Source organism: Marmota monax, unplaced genomic scaffold, assembly GCF_021218885.2.
Source record: "Marmota monax isolate L192 unplaced genomic scaffold, Marmota_monax_Labrador192_F-V1.1 WCK01_AAM20220418_F8-fsc00055, whole genome shotgun sequence".
Lineage (NCBI taxonomy): Eukaryota > Metazoa > Chordata > Mammalia > Rodentia > Sciuridae > Marmota > Marmota monax.
The window spans coordinates 4,726,358-4,748,469 of record NW_026695205.1 but is presented as its reverse complement, the minus strand read 5'-3'; the positions used below and the strand labels follow the sequence as shown (position 1 = coordinate 4,748,469).

General features: G+C 40.7%; 1 protein-coding gene across 11 annotated transcripts in view; it reads left to right on the top strand.

The window, feature by feature from the left end:
• Positions 1-15,796, top strand: part of Rabgap1l (RAB GTPase activating protein 1 like) — a 616,206-nt gene extending 600,410 nt beyond the window's left edge. For all 11 annotated transcript variants that reach the window (XM_046430137.2, XM_058574417.1, XM_046430139.2 and 8 more), the window contains 4 exons: positions 1,484-1,567; positions 5,333-5,404; positions 9,423-9,620; positions 10,558-15,796. In XM_046430137.2, the coding sequence (XP_046286093.1) occupies positions 1,484-1,567; positions 5,333-5,404; positions 9,423-9,620; positions 10,558-10,710 (507 nt within the window). In that variant the 3' untranslated portion in view covers positions 10,711-15,796. The remainder of the gene's footprint in view (positions 1-1,483; positions 1,568-5,332; positions 5,405-9,422; positions 9,621-10,557) is intronic.
• Positions 15,797-22,112: the final 6,316 nt, after the last annotated feature.

The following is a 22,112-nucleotide window of genomic DNA, read 5'->3' as shown; positions in this document are numbered from 1 at the left end:
TAGAATCCAATTGTAAATTATTAATTTATGAATTAGCAAGTGTAGAATATTCCCTATGAATACTTTGGGGGCTGGGCATGGTGGCACATACCTATAATCCCAGGTGCTTGGGGTACTGAGGCAGGAGGATGCAAGTATGTGGCCAGTCCGGGCAACTTAGTGAGACCCTGTCTCAAAATAAAAAATAAAAAAGATCTGTGGCTGTGACTCATAGGTGAAAGGCTTGCCCTGCAGAAAGCATGAAACCGTGGGCTCAGTCCCCAGTGCCAGGAAAATAAAATGGGATTCTTCTCTCCAGGGTTCGTCCCTTTATTCTGATTATGTACTTAGGACCAACCAGAGTTGTTTTTTGTTGTTTATTTGGCCAACTTGTCAGAATTGAATTCTTTTTTATCTGGTGGCACCTGAATTTTTTCATCACTCAGTCTTCCTCTGTACCAGAATTCTACAGCCTCTGGGCTATCAAAATACTGTGGTTGTAGCCGGACACAGTGGTGTACACCTGCAATCCCAGCAATTTGGGAGGCTGAGGCAGGAGGATCTCAAGTTCAAGGACAAACTTAGCAACTTAGTGAGTCACTCTCAAAAAAGGGCGGGTTTAGCTCAGTGGTTAAGTGCCCTGGGTTCCATCCTCAAAGCCAAAAACAAAAGCAAAAAAAATAAATAAATAAATAAATAAAACAAAACAAAAACTGTGGTTTTGAGTATGACATTGGTCATTTAGCTCTTCAGCGACCTTAGTCAGCACCTGCGGGTTGTATAGCTTGTGCTCCTCCTGAACTCATGACCAGAATCCCCTGTCCCTCCCTAGAGTCTCATCTCATCTCTTCCCGACTCCAGAACCTCTTGACCCTGCTTTCGGAGAGGGAGCAATGATGGAGGGGACTGTTAACACAAGGCCCAAAGTTTTTCTCCTTAATTTATAACATAGTATCAATAGTGAAAAATTTAGCCTGCAATGTTGCCTGGATATATTTTAGTTTACACTTAAAATGAAGACGGTGTCTAAGTGGACACTTAGAGGCAATATGCTTACCAGGCAGGCAGTGAGCATAAGCAGCTTTATAACAGCATGGCTCATGTGTCTTGTCTTTATGGAAAAGAAAGATCTCTGTGTCTCTGGAGATGCTTGGGTTTTCAGATTTTTTTTTTTTAAAGAGAGAGTGAGAGAGGAGAGAGAGAGAGAGAATTTTTTAATATTTATTCTTTTTTTTAGCTTTTGGCGGACACAACATCTTTGTTTGTATGTGGTGCTGAGGATCGAACCCGGGCCGCACGCATGCCAGGCGAGCGCGCTACCACTTGAGCCACATCCCCAGCCCAGGTTTTCAGATTATTGAGATGCAGCTTCAGTGAGGAAAATGTGCATAACCGTGATTGTTACCATTGTCTCTGACCGTGAACCAAGAAGACATGAATGTAGGTGTCTTAAGAAATTTATTAAGATTTTTGCTGAATCCTGCTATTTCTCCTTCCTTTCTAGCTAAAAGAAGTATTCAGGAAACAACTAGAGAAGGCAGAGTATGAGATAAAGAAGACCACAGCCATCATTGCTGAGTATAAACAGGTATTGTGCCACTGTGGATTTTGTTGTTGTAAAAGTGATTGCCTTTTACTTTTGTGTTTTGTTTGTTTTTAGAGTTTCCAGAACAGTTTTCCAATTTATTAAATCTGTGCCTCACGCTCTCCTAAAACAGGCAGTGGTTGGACCTATTGGCTGATAACATGGGAGGTTTAATTGACAAACAAACCATTGGTTGTTTAACACTGTTTGGAACCATAATTGCCGTTGGGATCCAGCTTCTGCCTTACTGAGAAGCTAATTGACAATAGATCTCACTGGGGACATTTGCCATTTTGCAAAGTTTAGTGATTGTATCAAATGGCAATAGCTAGGGGATCAGTGTATCCTTTGCAATCAAAGAACCGAATGAGGCCCTTTTTTTTTTTTTTGGCACTGTGGCTACGTGGCCTGACCCAGTGCAGGCCCCCACTAGTGGGAGGCTTTCTACTGTGCACCTTAAAATTCTCTTTTTAACAGAGAGCTTGCTCTCCTTGAAAATCTCTCTCTCCTGTCACCAGGGTAGCCCCAGAACGCTTCTCATTCTACTCCAGGTACATCTTGCTGTTTCTCCTTTTGGCTGGACATGGCAAGGGCCCTCTCAGTTCTGAGAAACCTGAGTTGGCTCCTCACATTCCAGGTTTCCAGAATTAATTAAATTTACCATGCGCTGCCTTCAGATCCAAGGGTTTCCCTGAGATCATCTGTCTCACAAAGGATGTTGAAATCTAATGCATACTGTTTTAGTTTGGTTTTGATGGGGTTTTTTAAATTTTTTATACCAGGGATTGAACTCAGGGACACTTGACCACTGAGCCACATCCCTATCCCTATTTTGTATTTTCATTAGAGACAGGGTCTCACTGAGTTGCTTAGCACCTTGCCTTTGCTGAGGCTGCCTTTGAACTCGCGATTCTCCTGTCTCAGCCTCCTGAGCTACTGGGATTACAGGCATGTGCCACCATGCCTGGCTTGATGTTTTTGTTTTTGTCTATAAGTGAAATTTATGTTTTTGTAGAAAGTTGGGGAAATGCAATAAAGCACAAAGAAAACAAACCTCCCTCAATCTTGCCACCTACAAATCTCTATAATGTTGAGTATGTAGCATTGCTATATAAATAAATTGCTACATAAAAAATGTATAATGTATATAAACAGGATGGCTGTACTGTTTATTCTGTTTTTTTGGAAGTAGCTTTGGTCTGCTTCATATATCATGAACTTCTTTTCATAAGGTTTCCTCATATGCATGAAACATTTCTTAGAAATAAGATTTCAGAGCATTCTTACTCTCCTTTATAATAATGTGCTTATTTAATGCTTGCTACTTGTGAGGCTTAATAATTCAGGGGGCCCAAGATGAATTAATCTAATCTCTCTCCTAGAAGCTTATTTTGTCATAGGGAGGTCAGACCTAAGCAAGAATAAGAGGAAAGGAACTTTCTCCCTGTGGGCAATGAGGAGGCCCTTCCAGAGCTGGGATTGCTTGAGTGGCTTCAAGGCTGCGTGAGAGTTGGATATGTGGAAACAGTGGAGGATGGGGTGCAAATGGTGGGAAGAGGGAAATGGAAGGCACAGAGGTAGGCTAGTGAACACAGAAAACGTTTTATGTGGTAAGAGATTCGAGTACAGAAGAGAAGCATCACTTTGCTGGGGCCCAGATCCAGGACGGTCTTCAGGTTGGGCATAGCTGTCTAGTTTTTGTTGTTGTCGTAGTAGGAATTTTTAAGCAGGAAAATGGCATGCTCAGGGATACGTATTGGCACTACTCTGACCCAGTGAGGAATGTGGAACCAAAGGGAGAGATCTACAGGCAAGGACACAGACCATGAGAGGCTAATGTCACAAAGTGAGAAGAAATAGGGAGAAATAGGAAAAATTGGGCCCTGACTAAAATAAGCAATACTGAAAACAGAAGAGGGAGATGTCAAATATAGCCCCCCACCCTTTTTTTCTGCTAGACAAGGGAAAACCTGGAAGGCATCCAGGCACTTTGACTTTGGGTAACTAAGACATGGTGGTTAGATATGAACTAATGCAAGGAGCATTTAAGACCATGGCTGCAAAACTCACCATCACTGCAAATGCATTACCTCATGACCATGTGACACCACAGGTGGCCACAGCCTACCACACTCTTCAAACAGTAATCCTTGGCCCTGGACTTTACATTCCCTGGTAAGAATCCATAATATAAAAGCCAACAGACCCATCTCCTCAAAGACGATTAGGATATAAAACATAATGAATGCATTCTGTAGTGGGAACTGGCTGTTACTAATTCTATTTCTGAATGCTTTGGTTTACATAGAAGGGGAGATGGTTTGCACAAATGAGCAGGGAAATCCCTTCTTTATCTGTGTGCATGTGCTGCTAGGGATTAAACCAGGGCCTGGCATATGCTAGGCAAGTGCTCTGCTACTGAGCTGTATCCCCAGCCCTTTTTATCTTTTGTTTTGAGACAGGGTCTCACCAAGTTGCCCATGCTGGCCTCCAGCTTTCAATTCTCCTGCCTTAGCCTACCCAGTTGCTGGTATTACAAGTGTGTGCCACTGTGCCCAGCAGACCCTTCTTTTTAACATCAGTTTAAATACAGTCTATGAATTATTTGCCAGGTTTAGATCTGGAGAAATTGGAAGCTTAACAACAAGCAAGACTTGGCCTTGAGCTATTTTTTAGTAATGAGATTTTTTTTAATGTCTTTTGATGAGAAATAGACATGTTTCTATTCTAATTTCTTCTTTAGAATTTGACATCCCCTGTTTCTCATCCATTTTTCTATTTTATTGTTTGCTTTTTATTTTTTAAATTTATTTTTATCCATTTTTAAAAGATTTTTATTTTAGTCAATGAGTGGATGCATTTTTTAAGCAGAAATTTTCTCCTTTGAAAGCACTTATTTCTACTTGTTCTTGGTACTTATCAGCACCTTATTTCAGAATTAATAATAATAATGGGTTTTACTCCATAGGTGCTTTGTATTGGTCAGATGCTATGTAGTACTGAGCCCTTCACATGCATCTTTCTCACTTGTTATTACAGCACAGTACTGTGCAGTCACAAGGGAACTAAGTCTTAGAAAGATGAATGAGTTTGCCAAGGAGTCTATAGATATAAGTAGTAGAGCTGGATGGGCTTTAAACTCACAGTTCGACTCCAGTATTGAAGCTTTTCATTTTATTTGGAGACAGGGTCTCACTAAGTTGCTTAGTGCCTCGCTAAAGCCAAGGCTCCCGAATCACTGGGATTATAGTCATGGACCACCGCACTGGCTCTGAAGCTTTTAATTTCTGTGCTGTTTCCCAAACTCTTGATCAGAGTTTTATTTTAATCAGTTTCATTTTCTAATAATTTTAACTTTTATTCACTCTGCTGCTACTTAAGGAAACTAGTGATTGGAAAGAGACTTTTTCTGTGGCTGGATGGGAGCTGTAGGAGCTGTTTCTGGTTCAAAATTCTTTTCATCAATTTGTACAAAGTAGATACTCAGCAAGGCCAAAAATTCATTGGAACTCATCACAGAAAGCTAGTGATAGCAAGAAACCCAATCTACGCCAGTGTCTTGTTTCTGTGGATGAAGACAGAGTCTCCGCAGGAGATGCCCAGGCTTCTGTTGCTTGTTTCAAAAGTGACTAGCATTTGCAGGGCTGCTCATTTGCAAGATTTCTTCTAGGAGCAGATCTGCTCAAGGCCTTTATGGGTTGCTAAGCAGATGTGTGCATGTGGTCACTGCAGGCGTATCTAGTAAAGAGCCTCTTTTATTTGCCTTAGATCTGTTCCCAGTTAAGTACCCGGCTGGAGAAACAGCAAGCAGCCAGCAAGGAGGAGCTGGAAGCTGTGAAGGTAAGCAGGGAGCCAGTTCCGGGACCATCTCTGCTCCCCACCTGGTCTTGCACGTACCTGAAAGTCTGCCTTCCCCATTTGGTATTAAAGGATTTCAACATGTGAAGAGTAGTGTATCTCTCTTTGACCTGGGGTACAGCTGTCTTCTTGACCAGGTGACAGGTGATGCTCCATAAATCTTACAGGAAGGCAGAAGCTGGTACCAGGAAGGGAAATATGGTTTGACCACTGTCACTAGAGGCCCCTGAGCCGTGTGGCTTTGGTATAAGGTGGGGCCTGGGAGTCCTCAGCAGCCCACCTGTGTCTGAATGATGCAGCTTCAGTTTGGGACTCAGTAGGATCATCCTGTCACTCTCTTGAACAGTGAGCACTGTGACACTATAGAATTCGGCTGGAAAACATGTTCATAACTGACTCATTCTTCAACCAAAAAAAATTTTTTTTTTTTTTTGGTGTAGATGGACACAACACAATGCCTTTATATTTATGTGGTGCTGAGGATCGAACTCAAGTCCCACCCGTGCTAGGAGAGCACTCTACCGCTGAGCCACAATCCCAGCCCCTCAACCAAATTTTTAGTGGTTTGTTTAAAAAAAAAACAGTAGCATTTATTTTTATGTTGCCCCCTGGTGGAAGAACTCATGTTACGGCTCTCTTTGAAAAAAAGTGATTGCTTATTCTTCAGAAAATGGACTTACTGCTGATCATACCAGGACTGTACTTTGCCTTGCTAGGCAAGCGTTGTACCACTGAACAATATGCCCAGCCCCTTTTTATTTTTTGTTTTGAGACAGGGTCTCACTAAATTGCTGAGGTTGGCCTTGAACTTAAAATCCTCCTCCCTCAGCTGCCCAAGTAGCTAAGATTACAGGCGAGTGCTACCCGCCCTCCCCACTGTCCCAGAAATCTGACATGCTCCTATTTGAATATATTCAAGTCATACTAGCAAATGTGTTCTTGGCAATTTAGCATATAGTTTAACAACTTTGAAAAGTTATTTGCCTTTCTAATCTTCATTTTGTCTTCTGTAAAATAGAGATAACATTGCCGACCTCATAAGACCATTTTGAAGATTGAATTAGATAATGTATACAAAGTGCTTAGATTCCTACTTGGCTACGATAATTTTTTTTTGGGGGGGGGAGAGAGAATTTTTTAATATTTATTTTTACTTTTCGGTGGACACAACATCGGTATTTTATTTTTATGTGGTGTTGAGGATCGAACCCAGCGCCCCGAGCATGCCAGGCGAGCACGTTACCGTTGAGCCACATCCCCAGCCCCACAATAATATTTTTAAGTTAAAATTTGGAAAGCCTCATTCTGATATTTTCAGAAACTTTTTTCTCTTATTTTATGTTACAAAATATCCATCTGAGATTGTTGGTAAGTAAAGGGTTGGTGGTCTCTCTCTCCAAACCTGTTAAAATTTGGGAGTCATATCTTCCCTTTCTGGTCTTTTTTTATTCCTTCTACTTAGTATTTATTGTTATTTGTTATAGGCCTACTGACAGATTGTTGATAAAGTGTCTTGCCATAAAAGGGCCAGCTTTCTTGAACTTCAGTCCTTATGGAAATAAAAATGAAACAAGGATTTACACTGGTCACTCAGTAAAGATTGTATTGAGCATCTCTCTGTGCACAGGTATTAGGCCACCATTTCGTTACAGAAATTACACAGAAACAGGAGCATAGAATTTTCCTGTAAGACAAGTTATATACTTACACACATGGAATGTTTGGAAAACAGGTCAAGTGTGCTGAGTTGGATTACACCAACGATCGGAATTGTGGGGAAAGCAGATGCATAAGAACTGCAAACCAAAGGAAGCTTTATGGAGAAGGGTGGATTTAAACAGGGTGGTTAGAATTCAGTTGGAGAGAGGTTCAGAAACGTGAGGGAAAACTCAAGAGTGTTTTAATGTCTTATTAAGGAAACTGATTATGAAGCAACAGAGAACAATTTTGGATAAGTAGGTAAGACTACCTAATGAAGGCATGATGTTCCAGGAGAGGAAGGTGAACCTGAGTTAGCCATAATAAAGAACAACCTCATTGGTCCTTACTGTGCACACTGTTCTGATACTTTCTGTGTATTATCCACTTAGCCCCATAACTACCCTAGAAAATAGGCACAATTTGTTTTTACTAATGATGAGGCCCCAAAGAAGTGATTCTTTTTGATTGAGATTATAGTGCTGGTATGTGGTACCAGGACTTGAACCCAGGGCATCACACTCAAGCCCACATTCTTAGACTGTTCTACCTCCCCTTTCTCTAGGGTGCTTCTTCTTCACCTCATTTGGCATGATGTGTTAGCGTCTGGTTTGTCCGGCTTCCTATAACAACCCTCTTGATCACTACCACCACTCCAGTTCATCCTTTCCACTGTAATCAGAGTGAGCATGCCCAAGTATAAGTTTGGCCATATCACGATGCGTGTCAGTTCTGGACCACAGACAGGCCCCCGACATTGGCTTACACACAAAAGGTAGTGATTATTTTAAGTAAAAGTGGTCAAGGACTAGAAAGGTGGATCCTTGGTGGTCATTAGTGACCACATCCTCTACGTGGGCACCCACCCTCAGATCACCTACAAGCCACACCTGTCAACTGGAGCTTCGGCTTCACATTCACACCCCATGGCAGAATTTGATTCTACAAGGATATAAGGGCCTTGCTGCAGTGGGGGTGTGCTCTCTGAGCAGCCTTCTCAGAAGTTCCATGTCACACTTCTGTTTGAGAATCAGAACTTAGTTTCCAGTCACACCTAGCTTCAAGGGAATTTGAGAAATGCCACCATTTATCAGGACCCATTGCCAGCTCAAATAAAATCAGGGTTCTATTCCTAAGGAAGAAGGACAGATGGGTGGCCCGTGGGACTCAGCACTATCCACCGCAATGGACCCCAGCTCCAGGGAGCTTGTTGCTGCTCAGCATGTGGCAAAGGGCGTGGTGCAGCCAAGAGACACATTTCCTGTGGGTAAAATCAGGACCTTTACAACCTGGCCACAGAGAATGCTCACCTACGTCTTACCTCTCACCGTTACACTCAGCTTTGGCCCTTGCACATTCCTGGACATTCCCTCAGGATGTTGCAGCTTTGCATGTGGTGTTTTCTCTACAAAAATGTTGTCCTCCCTTTTGTGACACCAGTCTATTCCTTCATTTGGTTCAATCCAGTACAACTGCTTACCTGGATTGGAAAACTTAAATCAATGAGCTTGTCGTAACAGTAGGACATAAAAATAGAAATAGTATGTAATATCTTTATTTCTGAATTTTATTGAAGTAATTCAGGAAAACACAGCACTGTTAACTTTGGAAAGACTGCTGTCATTCAGTGGAGTGTACTTGATTGGCAACTTAGGCATATAGTAGAGTTATTTTTATCAACTTAAACAATGATGGTCATCTTTGCTTAAAGCCAAACAGTAGGACATTTACTTTATTGTGAGGGTAGATTTAGGTTAGTTATAATGACCGTCCTGGGCATGCTATACACAAGTTACTTAAATGCTAATGAGTTCTATAGGTATTAAAATGGGGCTGAGAATTGTTCCTCTTCATATAGTTAGTTGCTCTAGAATTAAATTAAATACTACAGGTAGAGTATATGGTATGGGGCTTGGCACTTAATAACAGTAATGGCAGCACAAAATTTCTAGGGCAGATTTTCGAAGACTGTGATACTCCTAGAGTCTTCCTACAGCTATTTAAAGAAAAAGAATGGAAGATGGGGAGGTAGCTCAGTACTAGAGTGCTTGCCTGGTCCACACAGAGTTCAAGTTTTGATCCTCAGAACTGTAAACGGAACACCTGTTTTGAATAGCTGGATTTGGTACTGAGTGTAACCATTTTGGTTGTGGTGTGTGTGTGTGTGTAAATATATGTTATCTGAGATGACAGTGCATCTGCTGGCCATGGGCAGTGACTTTAAGAAATCATATATTATTTCAGGAAGTGATCTGGCTATGAAATACATTTTGATGTTGATTATCACTTTTGGTTATTTCAGGGTAAAATGATGGCATGTAAACACTGCAGTGACATTTTCAGCAAGGAGGGCACTTTGAAACCAGCAGCCATCAGCAGGGAGGATCAAGGAATTGAAGCAGATGACGAGAAGGACTCGCTCAAGAAGCAGCTGAGGGAGATGGAGCTGGAACTGGCACAAACCAAACTGCAGCTGGTAGAGGCTAAGTGCAAAATCCAGGTTGGTTGGTAAAAGATCAGCAGGGAAGAATCACAGGCAGGGGCTCAGGTGCTAAGTCAGAATCACGAGCTGTCACTGGATGCGTTGCAGATGAGTTCTACCCACTGATGTGTCCTACATGATCACATTGTGTGCCATGTATTTTTACACACTGATATAAGCAAACACATAATCTAAAGGAACTTTTTGTAATGAACACAGTTTTCCAGTTTATCATTAGATCTCTTGCTCATGTCCTGTCACAATGAATTTGGTCACTTTAGAAGCTGATCGTGAAAATGAAAGCCAAGTCTCTCCGCCAGCCCCTAACATTGGCTCATACCCCTTCTTTTCTTTGGAGCTTCTTTTTATCTTGATTTTGCCATTTTCTCACTCCATGTTAGAAAATAACATGATTAGAAAAAGAGTGTGAGTTCTGATGGACTCTTCCCCATTTCCTTTTTACCAGTGATCCTAACCCCCCTCCCATGCCTATGTGGCACCAATCTGTGTCACATTAGGGTCCTCTGCTAAGGATGTCTCTACTCTGGACCCTGTATGTTCTCAGGGACAAAGGCCATGTCTTTGGAAATGGAACTCATTCTGCTTATGCTAGTAGTATAAATTCTTTCTGTCCTAATGTTCATATTTATTTGTGATTTTAAACATGTTATCTGGGGTTGCATCCTAAACCTAAATTTGGACCTAAGGGCAGAGGGGAAAAGAAAGAATATAACAAGGTTTCTTTTCACAGTTCAGAGAAAGGACAGATTTGATTTTCAGTAGAAACTCTTCTAGCTTGAAACTTTTTCTTTCCATTAAAAAGCTGATTAAATTTTTCCTGGATTTGAGGGAAGAATAGTTTGGCTACATAGACCTGGGGATTACAAAAACAAACAAACAAAAAAAAAACTGCACTCTTCATTTAATACTCAGATGATTTTCTTTCTTTAATTAGGAACTTGAACATCAGAGAGGGGCCCTTATGAATGAAATCCAAGCTGCAAAAAACTCTTGGTTTAGCAAAACCCTGAACTCTATCAAAACGGCCACGAGCACCCAGCCACTGCAGCCGCCTCAGGCCACCCAGCCGCCTAAGGAGAGCACATAGCTCCAGCCTCACCCTAGCACAAGAGCACAACGATCAAAGCAAGGGAAACCCGGGAGCCGTCTTCCTGGTGTCCCTTTGAAGGAAAGTAAAGGAGGCCAGAAAGCAAGCCAGAATCCTTCAGTAGCTCTCATTCTTTCCTGTATGACACTTTTCAAAGGGATGTTATTTAGATTGACCCGATTTATGTTAGATACCTACTGCCCAGCTTCTTCCTGGGAAGCCATGTTCTGATCCATCCTACTATTACACATTATTTTATATGCCTGAAGTTTAGTTGGAAATAAGTAATTCAGAACTAAGTGCTTTTTATTTAGAACTAATTAATTACTCCTAATAATTTTATCCTACAAAAATGGAATCATCTGTCATTCCAAGGTTGACGTGACAGGAAGATCTTTGTCACAGGGAAAAAAATTGAAACCTAAACCTCTTTAGCTTTTCAGGATTTATTCAAATAAAGCACACTGTGGGGCCAGTCATGACCACCGTCAGGTTTCATTCTAAAACCAGGGAGCGATATTCCTGCCCAATGCAAGAACAGACCAGGGGTTGAAAAGTCCCCAAAGGTAGTTGGTTTATTTTCATTTTCTTTCATGTTTCATTTTCTGAAGTGCCAAGAACTGTGGAATGGATGGGCTATTGAGAATGCAAACTCAGTGAGTGAACTGAGATTTTGACAAATGTGGAGTAAAATCATTTTGGCTCTGGTGTTCTAGCAGATCCTTTCAAAAATCCACAAGGGACTTGCATGTTCCTAGTGTGGCTAGGTATGAACACAGATGAGACTTCTGGCAAGTGTCCAGTCAAGGGTGGCTATTGTGAGTTGCACTTAGGGAACCTTCACCGGAGAGTTCGAGAAAAGCCCAGGTTCAGTTGCTGTGCTTATAGTGAAGTACAGAACCAGCAACAGAGTTCTTTCATTTGGTGTTGACATAGTTACTAAGGAAACACTAATATTCTGTAATTTTGTTAGAGGACGTAGTATTGAAATAGAAATCGAGGTCAGCTTCATCACCTTAGTTAATGTTAGGCAACATTTCCTCACTGCTGTAGCTCCCTAGTATGTGCCCTTGGTACCTGTAGATGAAGAGATACAAATGCATTTATAACATTTTTGATTGAATATGAAATCTTTATAGAAATACTTATCTAACAAAAGATAAGGCTATTGTTTAAAATTGGTGGAAATATTTTTAAAAATTATATTTAACATACCTATATAAATAGTCCTTACAAGAAATTATTTGGTAAGGGCAAAACTAATTTTCCCATTTTCTAAGCTATTTTGGAGATATCTGATCCTTTCACACCAACAAAACTACTGTCAGCTATGTACAGTAATGTTTACTGATATTCATCCTTGGCTTCTTTGTTGGATATGCTGTTTTTAAAGGATCTTAAACTTTGTAGTGCCAGAGTGGTTCTCTTCTGTGCCATATATTGCAGTTATAAGGAACACAACTCTTGAAAGTTAGAATCAAATAAGAACCTTCTCAATCCTAGGAGGATGCACTACAAGCTGCTCACCACAGATCCTTTCCTCTAGAATGATATTTGAATTCTAAAAAGTGAAATCCCCTTCATCTGTTTCTATCATCTGCAACATAAAACTGTTATGTTTGGTATCCATGACACTTGTCAAATAATATTTTTCTTTGGAACTCTTTTTGTTGTTATTGTTCTGATGTCTTTTATTCTAAAATTCATTTCTTTTTACCAAAAAGGAAAATAACTCAGCATTCCAAGTGTCTGTTGACTTTAAAATCCCCTACGTGGTGGATTAGATAAGCTAATATATATATATGTTTTTTTTCTAAAATATAATGGCTAAAAAATTTCATCTTGGCACCTGTCTCTGTAAATCATTAGTGGAGTCTGTTAGCTGAAGTGGTACTTTATGCTTGGTTCCAGGAAGCCCTATACAAGTTGCCTTTGCAAATGGCTAGCCAAATTGCAGATACTCTTATGTCGTGAACTTCATAGTAACAACAAGCTCTTTTTAGCTTCCAGAAATAAATACATTCCACAGAATACCAAGTTGCATAATTTTTCTTAAATGTCACAGGAGAAGTAGAAGGCTTTAAGTCAAGTCCTTGTCTGTGGACCTGGTTCAGTTTTTAGTCCTGTTCCTTTTAGTCTTTGAACAGAATCGCCAGGAGCATGCATTCCAAAAGTTTGGTAAATTTGTCTTTCTAGCCTTAATTCTTATAAAGGATTATAAGGTCAATACACAGTTTTCTTCTTTTACAGCCCCACATCAAACTGGGTATGCATATTGGTGTGGCAAGTCTGAGATGACCCTCACTGCAATGCCTTTGAATTAGTAGCAATAGTGAAGATTAGAAATGGCCAGGCATAGTGACACATACCAACCACTTGGGAGACTGAGGCAGGAGGATGGCAGGTTTGAGGCCAGCTTTGGCAACCTGGTGAGACCCTATCTTTAAACAAAAAATAAAGGGCTGGGGGGGGGGGCAGTAAGCTCAGTGGCAGAGTGCTTGCCTAGCATGAGGCCCAGGGTTTGATTCCCATTACAGGGTGAGGGGGTGACCGGGTGATGGGAAAGAAAAATTAAAATTTTTGGTATGTGATATGATTGTTCATAAAATATGTTATAGCAATACTGCATACCACATGTCCTTTACAGTGTATTGTTTGAGAACTATAACTTTTCTTTTGAATTCCCTTTACAAAGCAGCCAAATATATAGGACATTCTCAAATAGTGTAATAATTCTCATCCTTTCTTAGGCTGTACTTTGTATAAAACATTCTTGCAAAAATCCAGTATTTGCAACATTTGAAAAATGATCATTTCTCTTTTTATTAAATTCTGTAGAAGAATGTGAATAAAATTCAACTTAGTAATTTAGTTCATTAGCTTTCATATCTTAAGAATCTTATTTAACACATTCTTTAAAGCTGAAAGAAACCAAGCTGGTTTTTTAATTCTGTAGTGCATGTTTTCCAGCAGCCATGTCACAATTTGGTTATATTTGGGTACATAGAATTTGATGCTAAGAAATCCTAGTTACCTAATGTTTTGGACATGAGAACCTATCAGAAACACTGATAGAGACACTATACAGGCTGTGACCTACCTTGCCATACAATGAATTTCTCTTTCTCTCTTCTAGCTATTAATTGATGATGATTTCTTCTTCACTGGCTTTCTTAAAATTTTCCTGGTAAAGTAGAAAAGCAACCTTTATACTGACGTTGGGATATTTAATGGTATTTATTGTTTCGTTTATAAGAAAAGGTTCATTCTTTCCTACTCTGTATTCATATTTATTTTTCTCCAACCTCTACTACACATTCTTCAGATATTTTCTAGTTAATAATTAGTGACTTCATTTCCTAGCTGTGGTGAGTAAACTGAGATAATAAAAGGTTAAGGTATAGGAGATTAGAGTTAGATCCTTAAAAGAGTCAGTCACCTAGGATAAGAATTATATATAATAACTACTGTGATGGATTGAACTTTCTTTTAGTTGAAATCAGTCTACTGTCTTACCAACTCTGTGCATTAAACACTAAGGTGGCTGTCTGATTTTTAGGACTCCTTTAAGAGAAAAAAAAAAATACTTATTTTATCTTCTGGGAAAGAACACTTTTAATTACTTAGCAAGATGATTGTATTATATAATTTACCCTTTAAAACACTCTAAAATAACTCTGATTCTCTTACTTCAGTTACAAATGAGAGGATGAATTGTATGATTTGAACACTGCTAGATTTATGTGTGTGTGAGAGAGAGATTGGTGGAATTTTAATTGGAGTATTCCTGCCTCTTTTGTGTAGTTAGATACCATTCATCTAATATATATTGAGATTTCAAGACATGTGATCAAGACCACAAGGCCAGGGAGTGGCCAGTTTTCCAGCTACAACGTATAAAACTCCTAAGTCACCATGCTGCTAGTCACCAGCATGAAAACATTCCCCAACTCTTTATTTCTTCTATGTAATACAGGCCAGGTCCTTCTTCATCTTAGCAACTTCCCTGACTGTCAGAGTCTACCAAAATGAGGACTGCCATGTGACCGATGCTAATTTTTATAGTAAGGAAAAAAGTGGATGTTTGTGGGATCTTAGTGACTGCAAACAGCTGTCTGGTGTATCTTTCTCACTTTCCATCTAAAAGACCCATGTCAAGCTTATCTCCAAATGAATTTGCTACCTGCTATAAAAATATCTTCATCTGTCTATCCCATTCTCCTTACCCAGTCCCTGGCTTATCCTTAGTTCTGAAAAGTTAAGAAAAATTAATCAGAGAAGATAATGAACATTTTAAGTTACTTTCCTTTTCCATTGACAGTTGGTTAACATGTAAAATCTTTTCCATTAAATGTAACTTTTAATAATTATATATTATATATGGAATAAGATAAAGGAAACTGAATTGTGAGAATATAAATGCATCAAAAGACTCTGGTATCATGAAAGCACAAGAACAAAGCTGGAGATGGTCCCAGAATCCAAGATGTCCCAATAGCCTTTTGCATCAGTTTCTCTATTTTTGGTATTTTGCATAATGCATGGATACTCAGTTCAAATGAGAGGAGAAGTTTCTCCATCAGACCCCCCCCCTTTCTTTCCAACTCCTACCTTCCCCTTGCTGAGGAGGTAGTAGAAATTCTATATTATCTATTTTTATGAAACTTGTGATTTTGCCCACAGCATCTGTAATGAAAGCAGGTTATATAATAAATGACTTAAGTGTGAACAGTGCTAATTGACTAAAAAAAATTAGTTATTAGCCTCTTCCTCTATAAACAATGACCAATTAGATGTTTCCATAATTCCATGTATTATGTATAGTACACTATAAATGTAAATGTAATGCTTGTTAAGGAAAGTGCAATTTATTGTACATTGTCCCAACAAATGTTTACTTTTATAATTGTCATGAACTTGAATTGGAGTAGTATCTTGTTTTCATGTGTGAATGAAGCCTTGTGAAATAAACAACTGCAACCAAGAAGGTAGCAAGGTGACTGTTTTGTGAGTCAGTGATATTTTCAATGCGTTGTGTTGCCCATTTGGCCCCATTAAGCAGTAATAAACATTTGTTTGAAGTCCACATATGTCTCTAATGTTTTTTCATGTTGTTTTTATCCTGATCCATTTGAAGTTAGTGTTGATATAACACTTCTTATCTGAAGCCAGGCTGCGGTCAACTTAGAAAGAGCAGTTTGTTCCAGGACATACCCTGCAGAATGCTGTCCTGTAGAGCACTATTGCCAACGATCCCACCCTCCTCTCTATTAAAGTTTCTTTTCTTTTTTTTTTTTTTTTGTGTGTGTGTGTGTGTTTGTGTGAGCTGGGGATCAAACCCAGGGCCTTGTGCATGCACTCTACCAACTGAGCTATATCTCCAGCCCTCTATTAAGGTTTCTTAATTGTAAGTAATAGAAACCCTCTCAATAATTATTAATTAGTATTAATTTCCAGGGGCAATTAATTACAAGAAAATCTGAGTTTCTATATCAGGGGTCCCAAAACCAAACCACTGTGCCTAAAGGGATGCTAGAACAAAAAACTGGAATGCCATCTGGAACCCACCCAAGCAACCAACTCTACAGTCCCTCTTCTGCTTGTCTTCCCAGATGATGCTTATCTGCTTTATTCTTCTCTCTGAAAACAAGCTTTCTGTGCTTCTAAGTGCACAACTACCAAATTACATGTCCTTCCTTCAAATGACAAGCATAGCTGGATTAGCTATCTGTTTCTTAATCCTAAATTCTTAGAGAAATCTGACTAGCAGCAGTCACCTGATCTGGGATTAGCCAGTCTTTCAAGGTATATAGCAAGGCAGGTAGTATTGCATGGTTCAAAATGTAAGTCCAAAGGTTCTCTCTAAAATGGAGGCAATGTGCAGAGAGAGCCCAATAGTGTCTATTCTGCATTGTATTTTGCCCTGGGAGTCCATGGAACCTAATTGAAAGCCAAGAAGTTGGCCAGCTCCTCTAAATCCAGAATGTATTAAAAATATTACAGCTTGTAAAATTGCAGCTTATGGCTCATTCTAGACCACAGGAATCTTTTGTTTGTTTAAACCATGTGTGGCATTTTTAAACAATGAGAAATTTTACATAAGTGCAATAGTTGAAACTATTCAGAAAAAAAATCCATTGAGTTTTGCAGGAGGTCATGAGTGGGCTTGACATTGACAGTAAGTGGTGGTGGGGGGGGGGGAAGACTGATTATAGTGGGATGAATAAGGAGAAGGATTTCATTTTGAAAGGAAAATTACCTAAAACTTAGAAACAAGGCAAAAAGGTGAGTGACATCTTTCAATATCAAATCAAGGACTGGAGGATGGCATTTTGTTCTCACTTTTTACTATTGATTAAAGGTCATACACTTAATCTATGTTAATTTATAGACTTGTCCAATAGGACTATAAATATCAGTGAAATGAATAACTCTGAAGGTTATGAATTTTTTACTTTGTAATACATTATTAACCAGTTTTTATCTAACCTTGCAACCTTACACTAATATTCCACTATTAATTTGCCTATGTATACCCAGCTATTCAAATACACCTTGTGAAAGGAAAGTGAGAAAACAGGAGATTGATGAGCCAGAAATGAAAGATGGAGACCAGACAGAGATACACAGCAGAGAGTTTAAAACAGAGAGGCAATTTAGGCTTGAGTTCTGGGGCTTTTATGGGGGAGGCTCAAGGATTAGAGCTAGGGCCCTCACGTGGGTGACTAAGGATGGGGTTAGTGCACCTTTGGGTGGGAAAGAATGCAGTGGTTAAAGGTGAGCTGTATGAGGGAGTGGTAATATGCCCTTGGGCAGGAAAATCATGGCTGTTAGGATGGCCACCCAGAGGCTAAGCAAGGACCTTACACCTTGAAATAGTTTTCACTTCTTTCTGATTTCCTCATCAACTAATTGTAAGGTCCTTGCTTAGTATCAGGATGGCCATCTTAAATGACAGCCAGCATCTTAAGAAAAAGTTTTGCTTTCCCGCCCAAGGGCCTTTCTGAGAAAGGCTTGCCACTCCCTCATACCAACCCAACCTTACCTGCCCACATTAGGACCTACCTGGCTCTGTAATCCCTGAGCCTCCCCCATAAAAAATCTTCCACCCCAAGCCTGTGTTGCCTCTCTCTGTCTATGGAGAGATGGCCTTTGTTTGTAAGCTCTGACAAATAAACTCTGCCTGCTGTATCTCTGCCTGGTCTCCGTCTGGCTCACCTGTCTCTCAGTTCCTCACTTTCCTTTCACTAATAAGTTTAATAAAATATTTGTCCCATGTTTTATATTTGCATAAGACAATTCCAAAGAGTCAAGAATTTGTTCATGGTGGGAAAAAGCAATTCACACATTACTGTCAAATGTTTTCGAACATCAGCATTTCAAACGGTTTGTTTCATTGATTGTAGGGAGGCTAATTTTACAGGTAGGTGTCGAGCAGTGGTTTCCTTTATGGGAGACTAGAAGTTGAAACATAATCTTGATATGTGTGGTGGTGGTGGTTTCTGTCATCACTTGGTTTTATCTGCGGACACATAGGGTTTTTTGTTTTGTTTTTCCTGGCTACTGACCTGAGTAATTTGTACCCAATTACTCAGAATGGCAGCCCTGCAAGGAGCTGAGTCTCTTCCTTGGTAGAGGTAAAGAAGCCAAATGGAGTTTGTTTTTTAGACTAAGAAGCATGGGAGATTCAAGCTGTTTTATTTTATTTTTATTTTTTAAAGAGAGAGAGAGAGAGAGAGAGAGAGAGAGAATTCTTAATATTTATTTTTTAGTTTTCGGCGGACACAACATCTTTGTTTGTATGTGGTGCTGAGGCCACACGCATGCCAGGCGAGCGCACTACCGCTTGAGCCACATCCCCAGCCCTCAAGCTGTTTTAAATGCTGACAAAAGGAAAAGATATAGGAGGATGAGAAGCAGCACAAGCCTTGTTCAGGGGAAATTAAAGCAGATGGGGAGTGTGGCTGGAGAGGTGTACTAGAATGACAGGGAACCCAGAAATGGCCCAGGATTGTGGATAAAATTGATGATCTCCTGACAGGCCAACAGAAAGTGAAAAAATGGAGACTGCAAAGAAATGCAGTATTGATGTGGTAGTAATTAGGGAATACAGTGCTAGAAAAACAAGTGCCTTCGGAACATGGGCTTTTAGGGTTAAGAAGTGGGCAGCTTCTAGGGCTTGCCTCACATGCACAAGGCCCTGGGTTCGATCCCCAGCACCAAAAAAAATAAGAAGTGGGCAGGTTCTAAGGCACAGTCATGGATAAAGATAATAGAATTAAAACCTGAGTTAATATTTATAGCTTATATATACATATGTATTTTTTTATTTTTTAATATTTATTTTTCAATTTTAGGTGGACACAACATCTTTATTTTATTTTTATGTGGTGCTGAGGATCGAACCCAGTGCCCCGCACATGCCAGGTGAGCGTGTTACACTTGAGCCACATCCCCAGCCCTACATATGTATTTTTTAAGGAACTATGTTACATCTTGAATTTTTTTTATAGATGAACACAATACCTTTGCTTATTTTTATGTGGTGCTGAGGATCAAACCCAGGGCCTCACATGTGCTAGACGAGCACTCCACCACTGAACCCCAGCCCCAGCCCCTAAATCTTGAATTTAACTGTGCTATCTTGAACTTAATTCCCAAACTCTGTTATTAGGTATTCTGGTCCTCATTTAGACATAGGAAAACAGGCTTCTGAGAGTTTAAATTAATCCCAACTCACAGGTTGGCAGGCTCATTCAGGGTGGGACAGAAGAGCAGGTAGGGAAATAAGGAAGTTCCCGGAAGCCTATTGTCCACATCCTTCACCAATTTTCCTTGATATGAATCATTCACAAGTGTGTTAAAAATAGTTTAGCTGGTCTTTTAATTAAAGCTGTACTTGATGATTGCCTACTTTGCCACTCTCTAAGTGAGACTAAGTGAAAATGAGAACAAAGAAAATCTTCCTGAGTGGAGCTTAAAGCCTAGAGCAGTGCTTAATCTCAGCACCACTGGTTTTATGGGTTAGATGATGGGAGGGGGCGTCCTATACATTATAGGATGTTTAGTAGTATCCCCGGTGAAACCAAAGTTTTGAGATGAGATTAAATTCTTGCTTCACCAATTTCCTCTGGGTTCTTGTAAATTTTGAAGAATGAACTCCACAATCACCAGAGAGAAGAGTAAACAGAGTAGGATTTATTTAAGCAAGAAGAGAGAAAACTCCTACCATGCTGGAGGGGGCCTGATAGAAAAACCAACTTTGGTGTGCAACCTAGAACTTTATATATGGTTCTGGGCATGGAGCAAAAACTATGTAAAATAGGTATTGAAAAGCCATCCTGGCTACCATGGGGTTCACTTCCATCCTTTCTGTAACCCTCCTCCTTCCTGTAACTTCCATCTGGGTTCACCTCCACCTTCAGTTCTCCACCTCTGGGGCAAAGGAGTTGGCCAGAGGTATTCCCACAGGTAAGCCTCAAGTCTTTTACATTTGAAATAGGCCTTGGTGGTGCAGGTTGAATGGGGCCCATTATCCTGACAGCCTGGGCATTTTACTATCTATTATTTCATCCTCATTCACTGGCCTCTACCTACTAAAAGCCAATTATATTTCCCAAAGAGTGACTACCAAATATATCTCCATACTCTTGTGAAATGTATGGGGTGCGGAAGAGTGAGCAAAATATCCACAATTGCCCCCAACTGAGAACTGTTATAATAGAGGATAATCAAATTTCAGGTGGTAAAAAGTATTATAAGGAACAGCAGGGTAGGAGGATGGAGGGAGATAGGCTGTTGGGATGAAACTGGTAGGATGGTTGGTATAGTAGTTTTTGATTTGTAAACTTGGCTGGCCTACACTCACCAGTTACTCAAACACTAAATGTTGCTGAAAAGACATTTTGCGTGTGTAATTAAAGCTATAATCAATTCACTCTGAGTAAGAGAGATACCCTGGATGATCCAGGGGGACCTGATTTGCTGAGTTGAAAGGTTTTAAAAGCAGGGGTGAATCCCCTTCTTCACTTCAATGGAGTTCCACCTGGTTCCTGTTTGTGCCTTCCTGACTTCCAGCAGATAAAAGCTTCAACCAGTTCTCATAGGGCACAGCCTGCCTGTGATCGTCTGTTTTAACCTGGTCTCCAGATTTTTGGACTTGATTAGCCAATTCTCACAATTATGTAAGCCAGCCAATTCCTTACTTTTTATTTCATTCTCTATCTTACTAATTTTGCTTCTCTGAGTGAATTAATGCAGTCTAGAAAAGCCCCTCAATTGACACTTTAAAGAGACCTCAACAGAGTGAAGATCTGGAGAGCATTCCAGGCAGAGAAAGCACACTGTAAACTTGGAGATGAGAGCAAACCCAGTGGGTGGAAAGAGTAACGAAAACACCAGCGTTCAAATCCTGCAGAGAAAGGGGGTGGTGATAGCTCAGAGGCAGTGGTAAGAAGTCCTTTGATTCCTGACATATTTTGATCCTCCCGTCCAGTTTGTGACATTTATCACCTTGGAAAATTTCCTCCTGGGCCTCAAGTATAACTTGCAAAAGCAAGGCTTAAATTGACATGCAGCCCAGTGAAGTCTATGAAGTGTGCACGCCTACAATCCTAATTTAGAAACCTTAGTCGAACCGCAAAAGCCCCCTGGTGGTTCCTTTCTGTCACTGTGCTCCCGACTACAAGAAAGTGGATCCTCATTTTGAATGCATCAGGCTACACACAGGCTTGCTAGTTTGAGACGTCATTTAAATGGAACTACACAATGTGAACCCTGGTCTGGCTTCTTTCCCTTCCTGTCCCTGTGGAGAGAAACTGGACCCGAGCCTTGTGACTATTTGTTCTGCTCTTGCGATTTCTCCCGACCGTCCGGGTCGGCCTGCGCTTTCCCAGCCTTTTGTCCTTCTCGGGTTGCCGATTCTAATCGCCCCCTGGGCCCCCTGGGCCGCGGACTGCGGGCTACCTGACCTCTCAAGGGCACCGTTTTCGATTGTACTGCTGACGTCTTGATGTTGCCGGAAATTAACACCCTGTGAACACCCAGGTTTCCCCGGGCCCTGCTGAGAGGGGCGGAACTTGGCTCCGAGAGAGGCGACTCCCCGTTTCCTGAGGGTCTACAGGCCTGCTCATGCCTCATGCGGGGGCGCACTAGACTCGCGGGATGGTCAGTACACGGGCTACGGCACCGAAAAAGCGTGCTTCCACAGCTCGCCTAGGAAGGCGGGGCCGACACTGCAGCCACAGGGGGCGCATTTCGTCAGCTGCCCTAACCCGGGGTAGCGCCCTCAGGCCCTGTCAGGTGGCCAAGGCAGCCGCAGCCCGGGATGACGCCACCACGTCAGACTAGCCGTGTGACGTTTCCAGCGCGCCCAAATCCAGAGAATCGAGCTGTTCCTTTCA